General features: G+C 42.8%; 1 protein-coding gene across 1 annotated transcript in view; it reads left to right on the top strand.

Annotated features, from left to right (window-relative positions):
• Positions 1-9274, top strand: part of LOC107115078 (melanotransferrin-like) — a 27994-nt gene extending 18720 nt beyond the window's left edge. The window contains exons 13-19 of the mRNA XM_015416678.1: positions 4-48; positions 625-807; positions 1180-1336; positions 3215-3297; positions 4455-4639; positions 5912-6089; positions 9097-9274. Coding sequence (XP_015272164.1) covers positions 4-48; positions 625-807; positions 1180-1336; positions 3215-3297; positions 4455-4639; positions 5912-6089; positions 9097-9149 — 884 coding nt within the window. The 3' untranslated portion in view covers positions 9150-9274. The remainder of the gene's footprint in view (positions 1-3; positions 49-624; positions 808-1179; positions 1337-3214; positions 3298-4454; positions 4640-5911; positions 6090-9096) is intronic.
• The last annotated feature ends 11226 nt before the right edge of the window (positions 9275-20500 follow it).

The following is a 20500-nucleotide window of genomic DNA, read 5'->3' as shown; positions in this document are numbered from 1 at the left end:
CAGAAGCTAGAAGAGAAGAGGGACAAGAGATATCGACTCCCCGTACAGGTAATGGGCCTGAGTAGAAAGAGAGAACTGGGATGCTAATGCAGTTATCTTAGAAAAGTAGTTTTTCTTTGCTCTGCAATTCCCCAAGCAAGATGAGGTTTAAAGAAATATCCCTCTAAAAGGTCAGTTCCCTGAAGCAGAAGTTCCACTCTACCCAGTGTTTTTGTTAAAAAATTCTTTTGTAAAGGTGCTGATATTCATATATAAGGTTGCACCAATTTCCCCCTTAGAACTTGGGGGAGCCCCCACACCACAAAAGATCCCAGTATAATGAGCACCACAGAAAAAGCCGACTCTAGCATGGGGCACAATCAGGAAGTTCTCTGGCACAAACCTCACTGAAGTAAATGGGAGCTGCTCAGGAGCGCATTAGTTCATTTGGCTGAGGCTTTTGAGCTTTTTAATGGGTTGTTGCCCTGTGGGTCACACCTGTCTATCACACTTCTGCCCTTAGTGGCATCCAAAATCCACCATCTCCACTTTGCTTATGGCAGAGCTGAACGCAAGGGCATTTTTAATTCCCAGTTCCTCTTGTTATGCCACTCTGATTTCTAACTGGTTGCTGTCGCCGCACAGCACTGCCTCCCACCTTCGCAGTTGCCTTAGCAAAGAAGAATGACAAGCACATAAAAATTCACAATCTGGAGGGAAGGCGCTCCTGCCACAGCCATGTGTACAGTCCCGGAGGATGGCTGCTTCTTTCTCAATACACTGTGGGGGCACTGGAGAATGAGTCCCTCAGCTGCAACATCAGCTCTGGTGAGAATATCAGCAAAACCGTGAGACAGTCTGATGTAAGAAGGGTGGGCAGAAGGGATGTTGGAGCCTGATTGGGTTATTGTTAACATGAAAAGCCAGGGATAAGAGTATATCAAGTTTATATTGAATATTTCAAATATCCAAATACAGCAAGTGCACACCTACTCCAGGATAGTTTGTTAGCCTGGACCTTGGCTCCTGATTGAATTCTGATCTTAGACTACAGTCTCTGCAAGCTGCAGGTTCATAGGACTGGTCTTTATGGTGACTGATTGTGAGGACCCTCCAGTTCAATAGAGTGCTATACACAGTGAGAGAAGAGACAGTTTGGTATCATTCCATTGGATAATAGCAGGTGCTCCTTCTCCAAAGCTTTCCAGGATTTCTTTTGGAAGAGTTGCATGCCAGGAGCCAATGGGAACCTTTGTAAAGTCTGCATTGGACAAAAGGAGATGGAAGGAGGCAAGGGATTGGCTAGGTGTGCTGCCAATCATAACGAACGCTACTATGGAAACATGGGTACTCTCAGGTGAGCAGATTGTTTAGAAAGAGAGGACTAGTATTTAATATTAGCATCTGCTTAATGTTGCCAACTGAAAGATCGGTTTTGTCCAACAATTCTTAAAATTGTTGTGGTAGCTGCCAGGTGACAATCGAAATGCCCTCAAAAAGACCAAGAACAAATAATTAAAATTGTGACTGGGAGAGACGTCAAATGTCTGTTGTAGAAGAACAGGATGTGAAAGTCTTCTCCCTGCTCCCATTTCTCCATAGTATCATCAAGTCAGAGAAATCAACATTTGCATGTCTTCCACTTGAGAGATGTGCAGGTTCTGAGCACTGGCGATGATGAACACTGACATTTACTGTTACTTTTCCGCTCCTGCTGCTTCTTATATCTGCCTTGTCCTTTTCTCTCCTGCTCATGAAGTAGCCAGCAGTCTGAAATTGGATAAATTAGTACACACCATCTGATCTGTTTGAAATGTGTTAGAAATGTGTTATTAATGATTTAATTGTTTTATCCTGATCCTGATATGTTTTTATGAATGTTGTACATCACCCAATACCTGCTAATGCTAATATAAATAAATCTTAAATTTAGGGGTCACAACAGGAAATATCAGTAGTATGTGTATCAAGAGGCTTGTTTTTATCCTTTCCACCCATGATATGGAAAATGCCCTTTATTGGTGAATGATTTAAATGATGATATCTAGACATTTGCTGAAGACATTCAGCTTGGAGGGTATCTTGGAAAAGGTTATTCCTCCAACTTTTTCCAGAGGCAATGAATAGTTGCTGTTTCCAGTTCCAGTCCTTCCTGCAGTGACTGGCAATTTCAAGAGCTGTTACACTGCTCTTGCTAATTTTGAGGAGCAAAACTCTTCCTTTCTTTGGATTAGTTAGTTAGGGTGGGAAGAGAGCCAGCCAAACCTGACATTATGCTAGCAGTAAAGACAGATGGATCAGGGCTTGTATTTTTCTAGACCGTGAGGTACAATGCTCAGTCTCACGGTCCTCTCAGGTCACTTTCCATTATTAGTGCCAATGGATAGGGGGGACCATTTGGTTTGGGCCTCAAAAGGGAGCCTCAAATTTAGACACCTTAAATTTTGTCATTTAATAACTTGTTTTTATGTATATCCCCCACTGGGGGGGTGGGCTTTCTCTACTCATTTTTGTACGGTGAAAGTATTCATTTGGACAGTTCTTACCCATGGATTAAAAATGTCTCTGCTTCAATATGTCCTGAACTGGGGAGGGGGGGGGGAGGCATCCCATCAAAGAGATACATAAGACAAATGAGGGTCCCGATCTCCAAGCAAATGAATGCAATACCTTTTTCCAGGAAACACTGTTCACTGATTCATTCATGAAAACTCTAATGTTCCTTTTTTCTGGTTATTCTCTTAATCTTAAAAGTTACTAGTAAACTGAATGTAAATTTCTGATTATTAACGTAACATAGGTTACAATGAATGCTCTAAATTTTATGACTGTCACAGAGGGGTTAACCTTCTCCTCACTGTAGTGGATTCCTTGAGCTGAATCAAACCTATAGTAATACAGTTTTCAGCATTTATGGACAAACATTGACATTAATAAAATTTTGGTCATCCGTTGTAATGTATGCCCAGAAGTTTTTAAAGGACTGTTTTATTATCTGGAACTTGGCAACAATTTTTATTAGTTTCTCAAACCCTGGGCTCAACTGTCAAGTCACCCAGTGCTCCATTATCTGTGGTCTCAGAGATTTTCATCACTGATTTAGATATGCCGGCCCAGATACAACTACAGTTAGTCTTTATCATCCCACTAAAAGCAGTGAGTCTTCAGTTGTTTGTTATACAGTTGGTTCAATGAGACTAACTCCCTGCATTGGGACCATTCATTCTTATTCCAGATGTCTCCTTGGCGACCCCAGTGGGAGAAACTTTGGTGATGTGGCTTTCTTGGAACATCATAACCTGCTCCAAAATATTGAGTGTAAGGTGCTCTTTATAATTTGGAAAATGACTCCCCCAAACAAGATTTTCCTCCCAAATTTGCAACATTTATGATACCAAATCAGCAAAGTTCTGATATTCCTGTCCTGGGCCTAGCTATTCAGTTTCCTATTGTAGCCTGTAAGGGTAATGAGGGAAGGGGACTAGTTCAAATTTACAAAAGGGTATACAAGCTACTTTTATATTGTTTAAAAAATAAGGGTCAAAATGACATAAACTACATGGCCATTTTAAATCTGCCTTTTCAATTCTGGCTAAAACTACACTGCAGAGATTTTTTAAAACAATGCTTTCATGTTTGGTTAGCCTGTTCAAGCAATTTTAAGGTTACCCAGCTGTTTTAAGGTTAATGTTTACAAGCCTACCAAATCTATTCCTAGCTGTGCCTGTAGTGTTCTAACTGCTACAGCACAGTTGAAAGGAGGTACATTGCTACAAAATTACTCCCTCAGCTGTGGTGACCCAAAGGCGAGTGTCCTTGGTCTATGTAAGGGGAAGTGCTGGGAGACCCCAGGAGAAGGACTTTGCCGCTGCAGCCACCAGCAGTGGAATTGACTGTGTTATCGAGCAAGAAAAGAAGCTTAAAATCATCAGGGGACTCTAAAAAATGGACTAATATGGGATATAGAAGATCCCGACGGGACGCCAAATAGAGAGGGTACTGGAAGAGAACATGGGCAACAGTTTCAACACAATCCTTCCTACAAGGACAGCACCTGCTAGGATAGGGAATCCCTTGGAATCTGCCAGATAAAATAGCTGAAGGAAGAACATTAAATCTAGCCAAGGATATGGCTCTACGCAAATTTGGAGCTATGAGTTGATAGAGGTATACTGCTGGAAGATTTGCATTAGGAATAATCCCCAGATGTAAGGGAGAACAAGTTCTGTTAACCAGGCTATAAAGAGTTTGTAGCTGTGATCCCAATAATCTAGATTTTATTTTTTAAAAAGGCCTCAGACTCAGAAAGCATATGAACAGCATTTTCCTGGTTTGTGCCTATTTGTAGAACTGTCATTTGGTTATCTGTATAAGTTTCCTAATGCCAATGTCAGATCTTTGGATCCTATTTACAACACAGGCTGGTCTAATGGCTGGCTCTCATTAGTAACTGCTTCACTTCTATTCCTTTGCAGACTTGGAGAGCTCAGGCTGGGGGACAGGAAACACTCCCAGTGACTTTGAACTCTTGTGCCCGGATGGACATCGTGCTGCAATAGAGGACTGGAAGGCCTGCAACCTGGGCCTTGTTCCTCCTAACATAGTGGTGACACGCTCGATGGCTGTTAGTAAGGTCAATGATTTCCTGCGGCAATCACAGGTCAGTTTGGAAGTTGTGGATTAAATCTTTTTGAGATTATTAAGGATCTTTGAGATCCAGAATATGTGAGGTGGAAATATCCAAATGATATCTCCTACCTTAGTTCACATGGGCAAGGAAAAGTCACTGTGCAGACACCACTAAAATGAATGCAAACTATGAAAGAGCACAGTAATTTTCCTAGCATACACCACAGGTAATGCTCTTTCTTAGCTTTGGAGTCTTGTGAGCAAAGATTCTATTTTATGAACTACTGGCATTAAAGTTATGAGCCAGCGATTTGGCTACTGCATAAATTAGTTTGCTCTGGAGCCATCCTTCCTGAGCTAAGACAAAAATGTGTAAGCCGGAGGCTAAAAAACTGAGCTAGCTCACACTAACTCTGACCACAGGTCACCAGGGAAAACTTTGATGAGTGGGAAGTAGTAGCAGCCAAAAATCCAGGAGCTGCTTAGCTACTAGCCCTTCCAGTTCCTTGTTCTGCAGCTCTTATGCAAGAAGCAGGGACAAAAAAGGGAAAGAAAACTAAACCTAACAAAGAAATCCAAAACCAAACAAAGGTTTAGTGGAAAAGAGGGCCAATATTAAAACCCATTGATAAAAAGAAGTACATGTATTAATACATGTACTTCTTTTTATCAATGGCTCTTATGCAAGAAAACATCCTAGCAGATTATGCCCAAAAGAGTAACTTCCGTCTTCTACCTGCTGTCTTGGACTTAATGATACCTCAGATCTGCCTGTTGAGATGGTTGTCTCCAGGGGTCATTTCGTAGAAAAAGAGCTAGGGGAACTCATTAGCATAACTCATTAGCATATGCCACACCCCCTGACATCAGGGGCCCGGTGGTGGACCTGCAAGGCCAGCGGGAGTGCGAGGAAGCCCCGCGAAGGCCCTCCCTGGCCCCAGGCAGGCAGGGGTGGGGAGAGGCGGGGAGGAAACAACTTACCCTCCCTCTTCTCCTGCCTCCTCCTGGCTGAATGAGGGCTGGAAGCGGGGCAGCCGGAAGCAGGGGGCAGGGCTTCATCATGTGCCCCGCCCCCCTGCACCTCACCCGGGGGAACTGCGTTCCCCCGCATTCCCCCCCCGAAATGACCTCTGGTTGTCTCTGATTAACCCTGAGTGAACCAATCTTTTATATACATTCACATAGAAGGCTTAGTAAGGATCTGAGCAAATGCTGAACAATCCAGCTGAGAGGTATGGGGAGAGGGCTGAGAAGAGAGTGAGCTGTCTAGGCTGAAACCATAGTTCTGTCTGTTTCCTTTTAGGAACCAAGCTTGGGGTCTACATTTCAGCTCTTTCAGTCACAACAGTATGGAGAGAGTGACCTCCTCTTTAAAGATGCCACTCACTATCTTGCTCCCACAAGCCACCTGGATTATGAGGCAATTATTGGAACATCTTTCTTCCAGCTTGTAGAATCTGTGTTCAACTGCACACATGCAGGTAAGCTGGGCTGCTCTGAGGGAAACACAGCAGGTCAGACTTTTGTTCAGAGAGATGTGAACAGATTGTAACTGACCTGTGATAAGCAATGTAGTCACATGGAAGCAGGCTCAACTAATCCTCTGTCTGCCTGGCAGTGTAGATTGGCCCCTACAGTTCGGACCACCAGAAGGCATGCACACTGCACACTCCAGCTGGCCCAGGCTATTCAGAGTGAGTGTAGTGTGGCAGTTAAGAGGGAGAGTAGTGAAAGCTAGGAAGTCCCTTATGCAGGGCTAGGACTGGTAGACCACCCCAAAAAAGCAGAGAAAAGAGACTAAAATGGCAGGAAAAGAGACTGAAAAGAGACTAAAGTGACCAAGTCACCAAGTGCTCCATATGGTTCAAATGTTTGATGCTCACATGTTTTCTCACTAAAAATTCTGATAAATAAAATACATGTATTTTTCAATAATCCCCAACCAAAGAAAAGCCGGTGTCAGTACCTGGGTTTCATTGTGCCAAGTGCGAAGAGGACAGTCGCTCGAAGATGATTATTCTCAGAGGATTCTAGTCACAGGATGAGCCTCAGTGGTGACAAAGGGAGAGGTTACTCCTGACCTTCGTCCCCCTCTTCCCTGCCTCCCACTTTCTCCCATTTGACCCTCCAGGTCTCTGCACGTGGAGTCAAGTGGGCACGTCCACCTCGGCTCTCCCTTGACTTCCCTCTTAATTAATCAATTCCTAGACTTCCCCTCCCCTGCCAATAATTGAGAACTCGCTCCAGGTATGTTTCCACCTTTCTGCCCAGGTGGATCTTGTCTACAGGACATTGAGGTCACATCTTCATCTCCTTGGGGCTCAATCTCTCTTTGTCGTTCATCTTGCTTCCTTTGGGCTTCGAAGCGTCTCCAGTTCTCAAAGCTCTGTCAGTCCAGCCCTCTTTGGTGAATACTTCCTGGTCTTCTTGTCTGCTGTATCCCTCCTTCTCTTCCACTCCCCCATCTCCCCAGCTCTTCTCCGGCTTGATGGTGGTCTCCTTGCTTGGAGATGGGAGGTAACTCCCATCTTCCCCGTGGGGCGGAGAGTCCGAACTCGGACAGCCGGTTGAGACCAGAAACAAATGTGTAAGTATACACATTTTGTGTAACTACAAAATGATAAAGAATATAATTTTTCTCTCAAAACTTGAGTGGGATGTAAAATTTAGCCCCTAGGACACCAGAGGCTAATTTTTTATGTTTAGCATAGTCCGAGTGTTGAAGAAGAGCATGAAGACCTTTGTTCTGAAAATCTATTGTACACACACAAAGTTTGCAAAACACTTCAGTTTCACTGTGTCTTGATGTCCATGCTGACATCAAATGTCCATTACGGTCTTTTTTAAGAAGCCAATCAGCTCTAAATTTGCACTTTCCCATAATTAACACTTCAGTTCACAGATCAGCAGCCAACCATTTCAACATGAATACTAAAAGGAAGGAAAAAAGAATAGGAAAATGAAAAAAGTAAAGCATTAAAATAAGATACTAATAGAATAACACTGTAATAAAATGCAACATGCCTAATACACTAATGAAATGTAACATTTTCAAGGGGTGGGTTGAAAAAGGGCTACCCAGGAAGATTATACAAGTTGCAAAGCTTCTTCAGAGCATCATAACACACACACACACATACAATTTGTGTTCATTATGAGCAAATTCTCATCATAAGAAACTCATAAAAAAGAAATATTGACTGTACATTTAATAAGACAAATCACATACCTTTATTGCATTTGAAGAATAGCACATCCCACAATCCTATTCCACAATTTTAATTTCTTGAGCACTTGAAGGCACAAAAAAGGAGAGAAAAGATACTTATTCTGAAAAAAAGAGACTTTAAGAGACTACCCCAGAAATAAGAGACTAAAAGCTAAAAAAGAGGCCCGCTCCTAGGCCTGCTTATGCAAATTGCTGTAGGGAATCCTTAGCCCTACCTGAAGCAAGAGGATAATTCTAGGATTAACCCCCCCCCCAACAACTTCGGTTTAAGAAAATGTAGGATTGCTGAAAGTATTTTTATCCTAGAATTTCATGGTATTTTTAAGAAAAGGAAATGATTGAAACATACTTCCTTTTGTGTAATTCCAATCCATTTGAGTAATTTTGCTTTCATGCCATACTGCTGATTCTCATATCAGCTAAAGAACCAGAAACATAAAATTCCATCATTCAACTGTTTCAGCCCAAGACTCAAGGAAAATCCTAGAGGGTAGGATCCAGCAGACGACCTCAATATGTAGAGTTAATACTATTAGGTTTGGACTCAGCAGGGACTAGGGATGGTTGGTTCACTCAGAAAAGTTCTAGTCTCTTCTTGTAATTTCATGCATATTATTCAGATTTATTCTCCTTTGCTAATTAATCAACATTTGGCAGTGGTTCACAACTGACTAAGTTGCTATTGAAGGGAACTTTGTTTTCGTGTTTATCCTCCAACATTATGTAACACATCTTTGTCCTAAGAAATGGGGTCTTCTGGCCTCTGCCCTTTTCCTATTAGTAACTTTGGGTATGTATTTTTCTCTGCCAACTGAGTGCCTCTGCACTTCATGCATCTGACAAAGTTAAGGCTTATGCCACAGTAAGTTTTCATCTTTAAAGTACCAAAAAACATTTTGTTATATTGATAGAAGCATTTGAAATGGCTTTTGAAGCTTCTTCAGATTTCATTTCTAGATGTACATGAAAATCAGAGAGGGAAGAAAGCAGAAAGGTCCCAGGTTTTTTTCAGTGATGGCTTCTTCTAATTAACTGTTAAACAGAGATAGATGAATATATTTGGATCCTTTGTTGTGATAGATCTTTATATCTTCACAACACTGTGGGCTAGAGGCTGGGTTTTTACTAAAAAGATAAAGCTCTCACAAAGTGTACTTTTGCCACATTTTGAGTTTTTCCTGTACTTTGGGGGAATCACAACACTCATCTCTGAGCATTGGTAGCATCATAAATTAAAATAATCCTCTTTTGGTTTTCAGACATCCTTGACATCTGCAGACAAGATACTTGCACCTATGCTGCCCCACACTGAATGTCTACTGACAAACTCCATGGACTGAAGCAGGAATGTGGTGTAAGGCTTGCTAAATAAACTTACATGAGGACGACTAGCCTAGAGCAGCTTGATAGTTTCATTTTCCAAAAATACAAAATGGGTCTCCATTGTATCTATCAGTTTAACAAAAGTCTGGGCAGGCGGTCTGAATGTTTGTCATGTTCAGGCAAAGAGACAGAACATTTACTATCTGATTTGCATAAATTAAGGAAGAAAAAATGCCATCATATGAGGTTGGTTCCTCATTCATTCTACACCCTAGGGAAACAAGAACTATGGGAGAAATTGTCCTGATTGGCCCCTTACAACTTATAGAACCAGGCATGCCTCACAGCCCCAAATCTCCCGTTCTCCTCTAAAGTTTAAGGGCTGTGTCCATCTTGAGACTGTCTTTGTGAATCAGAGAGAAAACATTTTCCCACAGGACTTTGTTTTTTTAAGCAGCAACGGGTACAAAACACTTAATCATTTATAATATTCTGGGAATGGGGTGTGTGTGCGAATTAGTGTTGGAAGATGTACCCCAAATACAGCACGAGGCAGGAGAGATAAACACACATCCCTCCCTGCACTGTGCACTGAAGTTCAAGGTTAGAGGAGCATTGACTAAATTGTTCATATCTCAAGTTAACAGCCAGGTTTACTGAACAGCATCCTAGGAAAAGGGGCATATGTGCGCTATGACCACACCCACTGCTCACTGAACCCTTTGTTCTGGGTTAGAAACTGGGAGGACAAATGGCATCCCTGCCGACCCCGTGTTTTCTTTCTGCATGATGTGGGTACATAACATACAGTTAAACACAGAATTACCTTTGATGTATGCTTGAATTTTTTTAATTTAAGCACATAGGAAAAGTGAAATTTAAAATTTGAAGCCTACTGACATCTTTAAAAAACATGATAATGGCATAAGAGGATAAGCGTCAAAATTTCAGTTCAGTATTTCTTAACATGAAGGACTCAAACAAGCGTTTCTCACAAGCTGTTCTTAATTATTAACTACAAAGTGGCTGAAGCTTCATCACGCAGTTCTTAATCCAACATAAACCAGAACAGCTTGATATGACAACATTGAAATGCTTGCTACCTCTGTTGATGAGACATCTGGTGAGCCCCAGTATGAATTCTGCTGGCAACTGCAAGGGATAAAAATGTTGTTTTGAATTTTGGACAGACCCACACATAACCCTTCCCATCTGGACTACAGCCTCTCTGTCTTGTGCCCCTGCCACTAAGAATGATACCACAGTTTACCAAGGGTCTTTTTTGAGGGGGGATTTTTTTGTCTATTATGCTGAATCAATTCCCTCTCCCACTCATGATTGTTCTAAACACCAAAACAATCAGCCAACCAATCCTTGTCTTCTTCCGTTTGCATCAGAAGGGCTCTGTCTGAAGACAGCCTTCCAAGGGAATAGCCTCAATTTCTCTTTGGGGTACAGGGAGTTTCAGTATCCCAGAAAATGGGCTGTAGGGACTTTGAGCACATATACCCAACAAGAGGGAAAGAAGAAATCATTTTAACACAGTAATGGCAAAGTCCCACCATTGATTGGATTGCCCCAGACCCTGCCCCAGGCTAGGAAATCTTCGGCACTGTTTTCTAGACAGCAAAACAAAACTGAAAATAGTTGTAGTGTTTCCCTGTTGCAGCTTTATAAAATACAATTTCAAAGAGAGAGCACACTACGAAAAATAACAAACATTTTAAAAACTCACAGTGGAAAGCAGAACCATGCCTAGAGCATACTCCCTGCCTGGCTCTAACAGAACACCAGTTCAGCTACATATTTTCACAACAGAACCTGACAAAGTTTCCACATTAGGGTCTGTACCAGTGTGTTATAAAATCCCACTATGGGACAAAAAAGAGCTTTAAAACATACTTCTAACAATGATTAAGATCAGTACTCCCAAAGTATTAAGATAAAAAAATATTCTGGGGAGTCCATGATGAAGCTATTACTTGGGAGCCTTAAGAGCCCATCAATTTGCATGCAGTAGCAAATGCATCTTGTCACAAACTGGCTAGTAAAATAATTATTCTTAATTCATATCTTGTTCACAGGGGGACAAACCTATCAAGGTATCCATGCAGATAAATATAGAGCAGAAATCCATTTAGCATTTCAGGCACAGTGTGGCATTCATTGCCCTTCCACTTCTAGCAGCTTTAAGGCCCAGGATTCCACAGGCTACATTGGCTGATTTCAGTTCCTTGCTTGCTCTTAAATACAGGAATGGCAGAGGAAAGAGAAGACGCCGCATCATTTTGATCCCAAGAAGGCCGCAGGGATCTGAAAAAAGGGCTAAGCTTTTTCTAGCATGGCTTCAGATAAACTGACTTATAAACTGGATACTGGAGTTACATATTCAAGAGGTAACAAGAAGAAGGTATCCATGGGGCACAGAGGCACAAAGTGCAAAATCTGAGATGCAAAAGTGGGAGACAATCTTTGAGCATTTCAGCTGTTAAGCCAGGCTCAAATTGTATGTATAGGCACTGCAGACAGAAGGTACCTGATCACAGCTGTTCATGATGTGAAATGGTCAAATAAAAGAACCTTAATAGAGTCTGAAAAGGGGCAGCAGCATTCCCTTTAGGGAAGAAAGGTTACTGTTTCTCAAGCACGACTTCGGATAATGGCTAATGGCCTGCTTACTAAACTAGATGCAGGATCCAATAGTAGATTGCTAGCCATAATCAAGAGACCAATTTGTTCAATCAAGACAGGCTAGGTAACGTTCCAGTTCTGGACTTTTCAAGTTAACCATAGAGATGGCTGTGGGAGGGAGACATAATTTTTGAGGTCCCTTCAGCTTTCTGATCTTAAATAAAAACTATAATATTCTATGCTGAAGGTTACCAGTGCTAACCACCCAAGTCCAGATCGGGCTCTTTTTGTAGCAGGAACTCCTTTGCATATTAGGCCACACACCCCTAATGTAGCCAATCTTCCAAGAGCTTACAGAGCTCTTCTATCAGGAGCTACTGTAAGCTCTTGGAGGATTGGCTACATTAGGGGTGTGTCGCTTAATATGCAAAGGAGTACCTGCTACAAAAAGAGCCCTCAGGCAACAAAAAAGAACACTGTGGAGAAACAAAGTGGAGCTCAGGCTACCAGCTGTTCCTTGCTTGTCTTCAGATGTGGAAGAAAAATTAAAAACAGCTAAAGTAGTCTCAGAGTGGAGCTCAAATCTGTACTGCTGCACCCCCATAATACATGATTAAAAATATGTATGACACACCACATATTATGAGGTGCCCTCATGCAGCAAACAAAAAACAAAGTGCAACTTGCTAAGCTCTGGGACTCACAGGTGGGTCCTGCTGCCCCACGTCACTGGGGCAAGAGGACGGAAACAACACACTTTTTTGTGTGCGCCTTTCTTCATGAGATTTCTATGCATAAATATCTTCCGCGTTTCCTACACCCCAGTAACAACCTTTTGGAGGAGCCACTAAGGAGAAAAGCGGTGGATGCAAACAAATGTACACAGGTCAGAAGTCTTCAGAATCCTATCGTATTTGAAGGTGCGTTGTTTCAGCCTTGAATATGCCCCACTGATTTTGAAAGATTTTGTTAAACCACAGGTATTAACAGTAATTTCCAGTCACCTGAATGCATTACCAGAAATGAGAGGCTCTCGTGCAACATTTTTTTAAAAAAACAACCTATATAAGCACCTCGAGGTCCATAACCAACAGCTAATCATGAGCATCATGGCTGAGCAGCTGGTATGGGAGAACTAGTAAAGGTCCTTCCAAGCACATCAGATCACTTAAGCCATTTCCAGCTAATGGCTCATCCTCAACTCCCCGGTGCATGCCCTTGCTCCCGCTCCTCCTCCATTGCAAAAAAGGCTTCAAGGTCTGTTAGTTTCTGAATCAGAAGGGCATCAAGTTCTCTTCCCTCCAAGGCTGCTTTTTGTGCCCGGGTGAAACTGCCCATCACTTTGACCCTGCTGCGAGCTTTCCTCTTCCGGGGAATGGTGAAGTCCTGAAACTCCAAAATCCGCTTTCTCTTCTGGTGGCTGACAGAGATCAAGCATCCATTTTTCTCCTTTGGCTCTTCAAAGATAGTTTCTAGGCTCCTGGGAATAATATTAGAGTACAAAGAAGTCTTAATGACCAAAGAATCATCACAAACAGCCCTGTGATTTTAGAGAAAGTGATCTGACGACACACTAAATATTGGCCACTCTGGAATTCTAAGATGGTGCAGCAGAGCAATTTAGAGAACAAGCTATCATCTGGGAAGTCACCAGATCAAATCTTTGGTGTAGTGGTTAAGTGTGCGGACTCTAATCTGGGAGAACCGGGTTTGATTCCCCACTCCTCCACTTGCACCTGCTGATGTGACCTTGGGTCAGTCACAAGCTCTGGAACAGCTGTCCTTGAAAAAGAGCAGTTTGTGTCAGAGCTCTCTCAGCCCCACCCACCTCACAGGGTGTCTGTTGTGGGGAGGGGAAGGGAAAGGAGATCAACCTTAACTACTGCATACATACAGTGGAGAGCTTATTCAGACCATGCTATGTTGATTCTTCATATAGCCAGCTAATATCTCTACACTTCTGTATTTTGAAACTGTTGTCTCTGTACCATTATGCAGCTACTTAACCTGTCCCACCTGGTTGCAGGAGGGGATTTGTAGTTCTTGTTGGTGTATATTTCTTCTAAGCTGAATTCTTTCTTCTTTAATCTAAAAGAAAGAAGCAAGAGACTTAAGACCATTCATAGCTCTTGTCTCAGAAACCAACGATTCAATACAGGTTGCAGTCGTCTTTGACAGACCAAAAGGTCTACTAAAGAAATCTGATGCAGAGAGTTCATTTTGTGCCTCATGTGGAGCAGAACATGCAGCAACAAGCAACTTCTCCCATCCTTCAGTAAAGGCGTCAGACCTCAGCTGAAGGGAGAATAGTTCATCGTTCCATTTTCAGCATGTCTCCACTGATATAAAAGAGCTTCCAGAGCCTTTCCTAGTCTCAGGCATTTGTTAGGCTAACTGAAAATAAACATCGGCCCCGGTCACATGGGCAGGAAACTGCAGAGGAGAAGCGTGGCTGTTTGCCCTGGGGCAAACTACTGCGCAGTTACGTGATCAGACCTCCTGTGGAAGTCCTGTGGAGGTACCGTGGAGGTTCCATGGCAAGGGAGAGGTGCCGATCACAGGACAAGCCGGCGCACAACGAAGAAGCGTGTGCCGCGGCAAACTGTTTTTTATTTTTGTGTACATGACAAATGTGCATGCTCCGTTGGGTGCGGATGCGCATCCACAGAGACTTGGACAAAAAAAACACACCTTATTTGCAAGGGGACATGGGCAGGTGCCGGATGCCACCGGAAACGCGATCAGACGCCCGCCCTTGCCCCGCAGTTTCCGGAAACTAGTACCTCCAAGGTACTAGTTTTTTGCCACGCAGTTTCGGCTGGAAGCCTCGGTTGAGCCACGGGAGTGCTACGCTTCCCAGATGTGCTGGTGAGATCGCGCCCGGAAACTCCGTTTGTTTTCCGTCTCACTTGTGTGGCTTCTGTTACGTGTGACCGCAGCCATCTTTCACCTTTCCCTATGTTATTTCCCTCTATGTTATTCAGTCAGGAGAACTAGAGAATTCCCCGCCCCTTCAATGTTCCCTCTAAGCTGTGGAGTCTTGTGAGCAAAAATTCTACTTTGTGAGCTACTGGCATTAAAGTTGTGAGCAAGCGATTTGGCTACTGCATAAATTAGTTTGCTCTGGAGCCATCTTTCCTGAGCTAAGACAAAAATGTGTGAGCCGGAGGCTAAAAAACTGTGAGCTAGCTCACACTAACTCAGCTTAGAGGGAACACTGCCCCTAATCATAACCATGTCTAGCTCCAAGTAACTCAAAATGAATTTGAAGACTAGAAAAGAGCCAGAGCCTCCAAGCTCCATGAACAGCAGCAGGAAAGGGGTCCCTAGAACACAAAGCTCAGTGCATGTTATCTCCCCTTCATCGGTCAGTATTCTCATGGGCCCCAAGAACAGCCTTCTTTGAACAGGTTAAATTGATAGCTACTGAAACTGCAGGGAAGATCACAGGCACCAAAGTCCCACTTTTTGATTCTAAGGGTTTCAAAGGCCCCTGTCACACGGGCAGGAAACTGCAGAGGAGAAGTGTGGCTGTTTGCCCCGGGGCAAACTAACATGCAGTAAAGCGATCAGACCTACTGTGGAGGTTCTGTGGAGGTACTGTGGAGGTTCCATGGCAAGGGAGAGGTGCCGATCACAACACACGCCTGCGCGCAATGAAGAAGCGCGTGGCGCGGCGAACTGGTTTTCTTTTTTTGTGTACACTACGAATGCGCATCTCCATGAACAGCAGCAGGAAAGGGGTCCCTAGAACACAAAGCTCAGTGCATGTTATCTCCCCTTCATCGGTCAGTATTCTCATGGGCCCCAAGAACAGCCTTCTTTGAACAGGTTAAATTGATAGCTACTGAAACTGCAGGGAAGATCACAGGCACCAAAGTCCCACTTTTTGATTCTAAGGGTTTCAAAGATAAGCAATACCACAGTATACCTTCTTCTGACCCCCAAAGCATTCCAAGTTTCTTAACCACATCACACTGACATAGAAAGGATTTGGCCTCAGATCCCTAACTGGGAACAGGCTGTGGAGCCTTACCTATGGACAAGCCAGGGGCTGCCACATAAGCACCAGCTTTCAGCTTCTGAGCCTGATAAAGGAGAAGAGATAGGGGCTTCCTTGGATCCTCCCTCAGACAGACTTATGCTGTTTAAGGCCATCAGGGTTTTAAAGCTAACTCTTCAGCCTTCCCCCAGGGACAAGCAGCACAACTCCAGGAGTGCTGAACAAGCTTTCCCAAGGTCTCATATCTATCAGATTTAGTCATTTGTTTTCCCTGAAGGATTTGAGAGGATGCTGAAAGCAGAAAAGGCTAAGCCTGTCAGGTAAGTCTGACCAGTAGTGCAAAGAATTTTTGTGCTCTATCTCAAGAAAGGATAGCCACTGTACAGAAGACTTGGGGCTGCCTTAGTCTCTGGAGTTACCTCTGAAGATGGAAAGGAAGAGAGTGCATGCGAATACATACAGACTTCAGCCTGATTCACACAGAGGAGCACTTATCATTAGGGTCCTGAAGAGTGTTCAAAGAAGTGAAGGAACAAGGAGATTCCCACAAATTCCCTCTCAACTTTGCCCCCTGTGCTGTTCATGAGGGTTTCTGAGCCCCAGGAACAGAATTTCAGGAATATTAGCGGGCTGTGGGAAAGTTGTGCTCATCGAGCTCTGCTCATGGACTTCAGAGGTTCCAAAAAGTCTTTGCTTCCAACAGTATAGCAAAATCCTATGACCATTAAAAACCTGGATTTGGATGAAGTGAAAAACTAAAGCATATTATTAAGAGTATCATGGGAGTCTCACCTTAACTATATTCCTGTTCTTCATCCCAAGCCCTGACCTAATACTCTTTCATATGCCTTTGCCTCAGTCTATTTGTACATGTCTAAAATCAGCAAGATCTTTTACAAGACATTTTGCATTAACAAGTCTTCTAGACCAGAATCTTGGTACTGCTTTAACCCGTACAGACTATACCTCTTTGGCCTAGGAAGTCCCATGGGGGTGAGGTTGGGATCTGGTTTAGGAATAGTCTTCCGAATTCGAATCTGAGACACCTTCTTTGGCCTCTTCTCCAATTTTGCCTTGTGAAAAAGAGAGGGATACATAAATACAACAGACCCTGAAACAGCCGAATCCTTAATGAAGTAAATAAAACGACTGGAGAGCCATATATTAAATCCTTATCTCACCAATCTGATCCTCCTGCCACAAAAACCCTGTGAATGATAAATTAGACAGAGAGGCAGCTTGCTCAAGGCTACCCAGCAAGCTTTATGGCCAAGGGAGAATCTGAACTACAGTTAAACCCATGACACCAGCCCTTGCACTTGATGGCTCCCCTAAGACTACTTGGCACTTACACGGCACTTTTTCTGTGTGTTCAAAGATCCTCACATATGTTCTCTGAGTAATCATTACAAACAACCTATGGGGAAAGGGCAGCAGAAAGGAGATACTGGCTTACATATGCCAACTACCCCCCGCCTTCTCCAGCTCCAGATTCTTATTTTTTTTTGGGGGGGGGGAGTTGTGGTTCTGTTTTATGCCATTTTTCACTTACCATTTCCAGTACCTACTAAAAACTTCCCTCACCTTCCATGCAAAATTATGTGCCTCCAAGTAACAGAGTAATGAAATAAACAAAGCTGGGTTCACGGTGAATTAAACTGCAAAAAAACAACACTCACACTCACCACGATGAGTAAAACAATGTATTTTGCCAAAGGTTATACATGTATACAATACATACATTACTTAAATAATTCTACTTTTCTGGTTTTGGCCATATATTTGAGGATCCTGCAACTATATAACTTAGTTTCTAACTGAATTCTTTCTAACTGAAATCTTCAATAGTAATATATAGGCAGGAGAAGGGTGTGTTCCATTCAGAAGGAAGCTCTCTAACAGCTTTGCCCGTGAAGTTTCTTGAAAAACATCAGTTGTAAAATCACAGCGATTCTTGAAAGAGAGAAAACTGAAACAGGAGGACATCTGTGGCTACCTATCAGGTAGCTGGATTCTTTATGAACAGATTTTGATCACTATACTACTGAGGCACGTTGAAGTAACACTTCTCAGAATTTATTGTGAGAATTCATTCTTAAGGAGACTGTGTATAATTTAATAGAGTGCAACCACAGTGTATTAGAATACTGGATTGTAAAGATACCCCATATATAATCTGTTCAATTTATTACTATTGGGGATTTCACTTAGAAAGTTTTCAGTTAGAAAATAAGTTATATAGTTGCAAGGTCCTCAAATATATGGTAAAAACCTGAAAAGTAGAATTGTTTAAGTAATGTATGTATTGTATACATGTATAACTTTCGGCAAAATACTTTAAGGTTTTACTCATCGCAGTGAGTGTTCTTGTCCAAGTAACAGAGAGCATCATTCCTTATGCTACTAACTTTATGTACCTCTTTGGGCTGCCTACCTGTTCCCAAATTGGAACTTACTTTTTCCAACTGAGTACCACTTATGGGCAACGTAGTGACAGAAACATCGCCTACAGGGTGGACCTGAAATTCAGGTGCCAGGTGTCCAAGAGCAGAGTGCTCAGGTTCTGGAATCGAGCAAGATGTTGGTAACGATGCACAGAAGTATGGTTCCAACCTAGGAGGGAAAGGTTTGTAAAAGTGCTTATTAATGCTAGTTATCAATGAAGAAGCTTTGGAAACAGCATCAAGGCATGGTCCTGATGGTTCAGGTAACAGGACCAAAAGCAGTAGTGATGTGAGACATGGGTACTACCGAGACAGGAGGTGAAGTTGGATGACAGATCAAGCAGTGTAATGGGGTCACGACTGAGCTAGTGGCACAGATGAGTGGTACGAGAAGTGGAAGGGAATGGAGCTGAGGCCAAACAGTGAAGAGGCAGCAAGACAGGGCAAGAAAGAAGTCAGCCCCATACAGAACACTAGTATTCCTAGAGCAACCTCAAGTTTAGTGTAAGGAGCTTAATGGGCAAGGAGAAAACCCACCGAAAGTGGGAAAGCCTCAAAGATCACATTTACCTCAACTCATCATACACAGTCCTGGGAATGTCAACAACCTGGTCAGGCACATGAGGCAACATGGCGGAGCTGGTGCACAGAAGAAAAAAAAAAACCACAAACAAGAAGCAGAAGTTAGAGTTATACAGTACAAAAGTAGGGATCCCATCTCTATACCCCACATATCAAGAACAATCAGACCCACCAGTAATGGTTCAGATTATATTTGCTTCCCTTTAAAAAAATTTTTTGGCAAACTCAAAGTGACCAAGCTACTAAATTTAGGAAGTCTAGCAGCAACAGGTGTGTCCAAAACCTTCCATCCTGACTAACTGCACAGCTCCTCTACTTCCACCTCTCTTCCCTCCCTCTCAATCTTTCTGAAGGCTTTCTAATTGATGAGAACAGCAAACATTCTTTATACCCATTTTTGGTTGCACAAAGAAAGAGCAGGAGCCATCTTAGAGGCTGAGTTATTTACTGCTCCACACAGACTTAAGTATTCTTGTAAACAAACACTAGACAATCATTGTTGGAAGCAGCTGTTCCTGCAGCTGTAAAGATCAAGCTCATTCTCATGTTCAGACCAGGGTTCCTAATGCCTGAAAGTAAAACAGACAGTTGCAGAACAGACAATAATATTTCCCCCCCTGTCCAAACTCTGTTCAATGGCATGCAGGATGGCCAGATAGGGTCAACATTTTAATTACTGCCATCCTACTGGGGCTAGGATTGCCATTTGTGATCATTAGCCATCTGACAGGAGCAAAGCAACCAATTCTAATGCCAACAGATCTGCTTTTGGGAGAGCACACAATCTGTTCCGAGTGAGACTTTATCACAAGAAGATGGAGCTTCAGACCCAAATGACATTGGGGCAGCCTTACCAGCATACCCTGCCCAGCCAAGAAATCAGCTAGGCAACACAGATTTAAGCAGACATATGGAAGAAGCCTTGGAGGTCCATGCAATGGACCATCAGAAAGCCTTTTTTAATTCATATATAATCCAAGCAGCTGGACTTCCACCCAGTAGGGCAGAGTCTGGGCTCATTTACTTACAGCATAGTGAGGAAGACAGTGTACAAACAGCCCATTTTCTCCCAATGAGGGCTGATCTTGGGTATTAGTGTCACCCCTGCAAATCTACAATTACTTAAACGTTACACTGTACAAATAACTGCAGCGGGAGGTGGGACCCTCATCGCTGTCTAAGGGCTTCTTTTTACTTAGAAGCCACATTTGGACAAATACGCCTCTATTCGTCAATTTTTAAGAGTGAATGTAGAATGACACTTGTCGTGATTGGAATCCTTCACTGCTAAGAACTTAATCGTACCTCACTTAAATATACTAGAAACAGAAGGCTACCGACCTTTCCTTGGCTTGCTCTCACATCTAAGGTTCCATATAGCTACTGGAAAAATGTGCTTGACACACACACACGAAAATAAAACAGGACAGTTGGTCTCCCCTCAGCATTCAAGAGTGACTAGAATGCTTTTCTAATTAAGCTGCTAAAATTATGTGGACTTAAGGGAAATTTCAGGCAGCACTCTGCCCACTGACTTCACTAGAAGCCAAAGAGGAAGTTTCGGACTGGCTTTATTTGCCCATCAGAAGTGATATGTTTCCCAGACCAAAATTATGAGAACCTCCCAGTGAAAAAACAGGGTTTTTCTTTCATATGTGTGTGTGTGTGTATATATATATA

Source organism: Gekko japonicus, unplaced genomic scaffold (assembly GCF_001447785.1).
Source record: "Gekko japonicus isolate JY-2015 unplaced genomic scaffold, Gekko_japonicus_V1.1 scaffold16, whole genome shotgun sequence".
NCBI classification, from domain to species: Eukaryota; Metazoa; Chordata; class Lepidosauria; order Squamata; family Gekkonidae; genus Gekko; species Gekko japonicus.
Note: the sequence above shows the minus strand (reverse complement) of the source record. Positions and strands in the feature narration are given on the sequence as shown.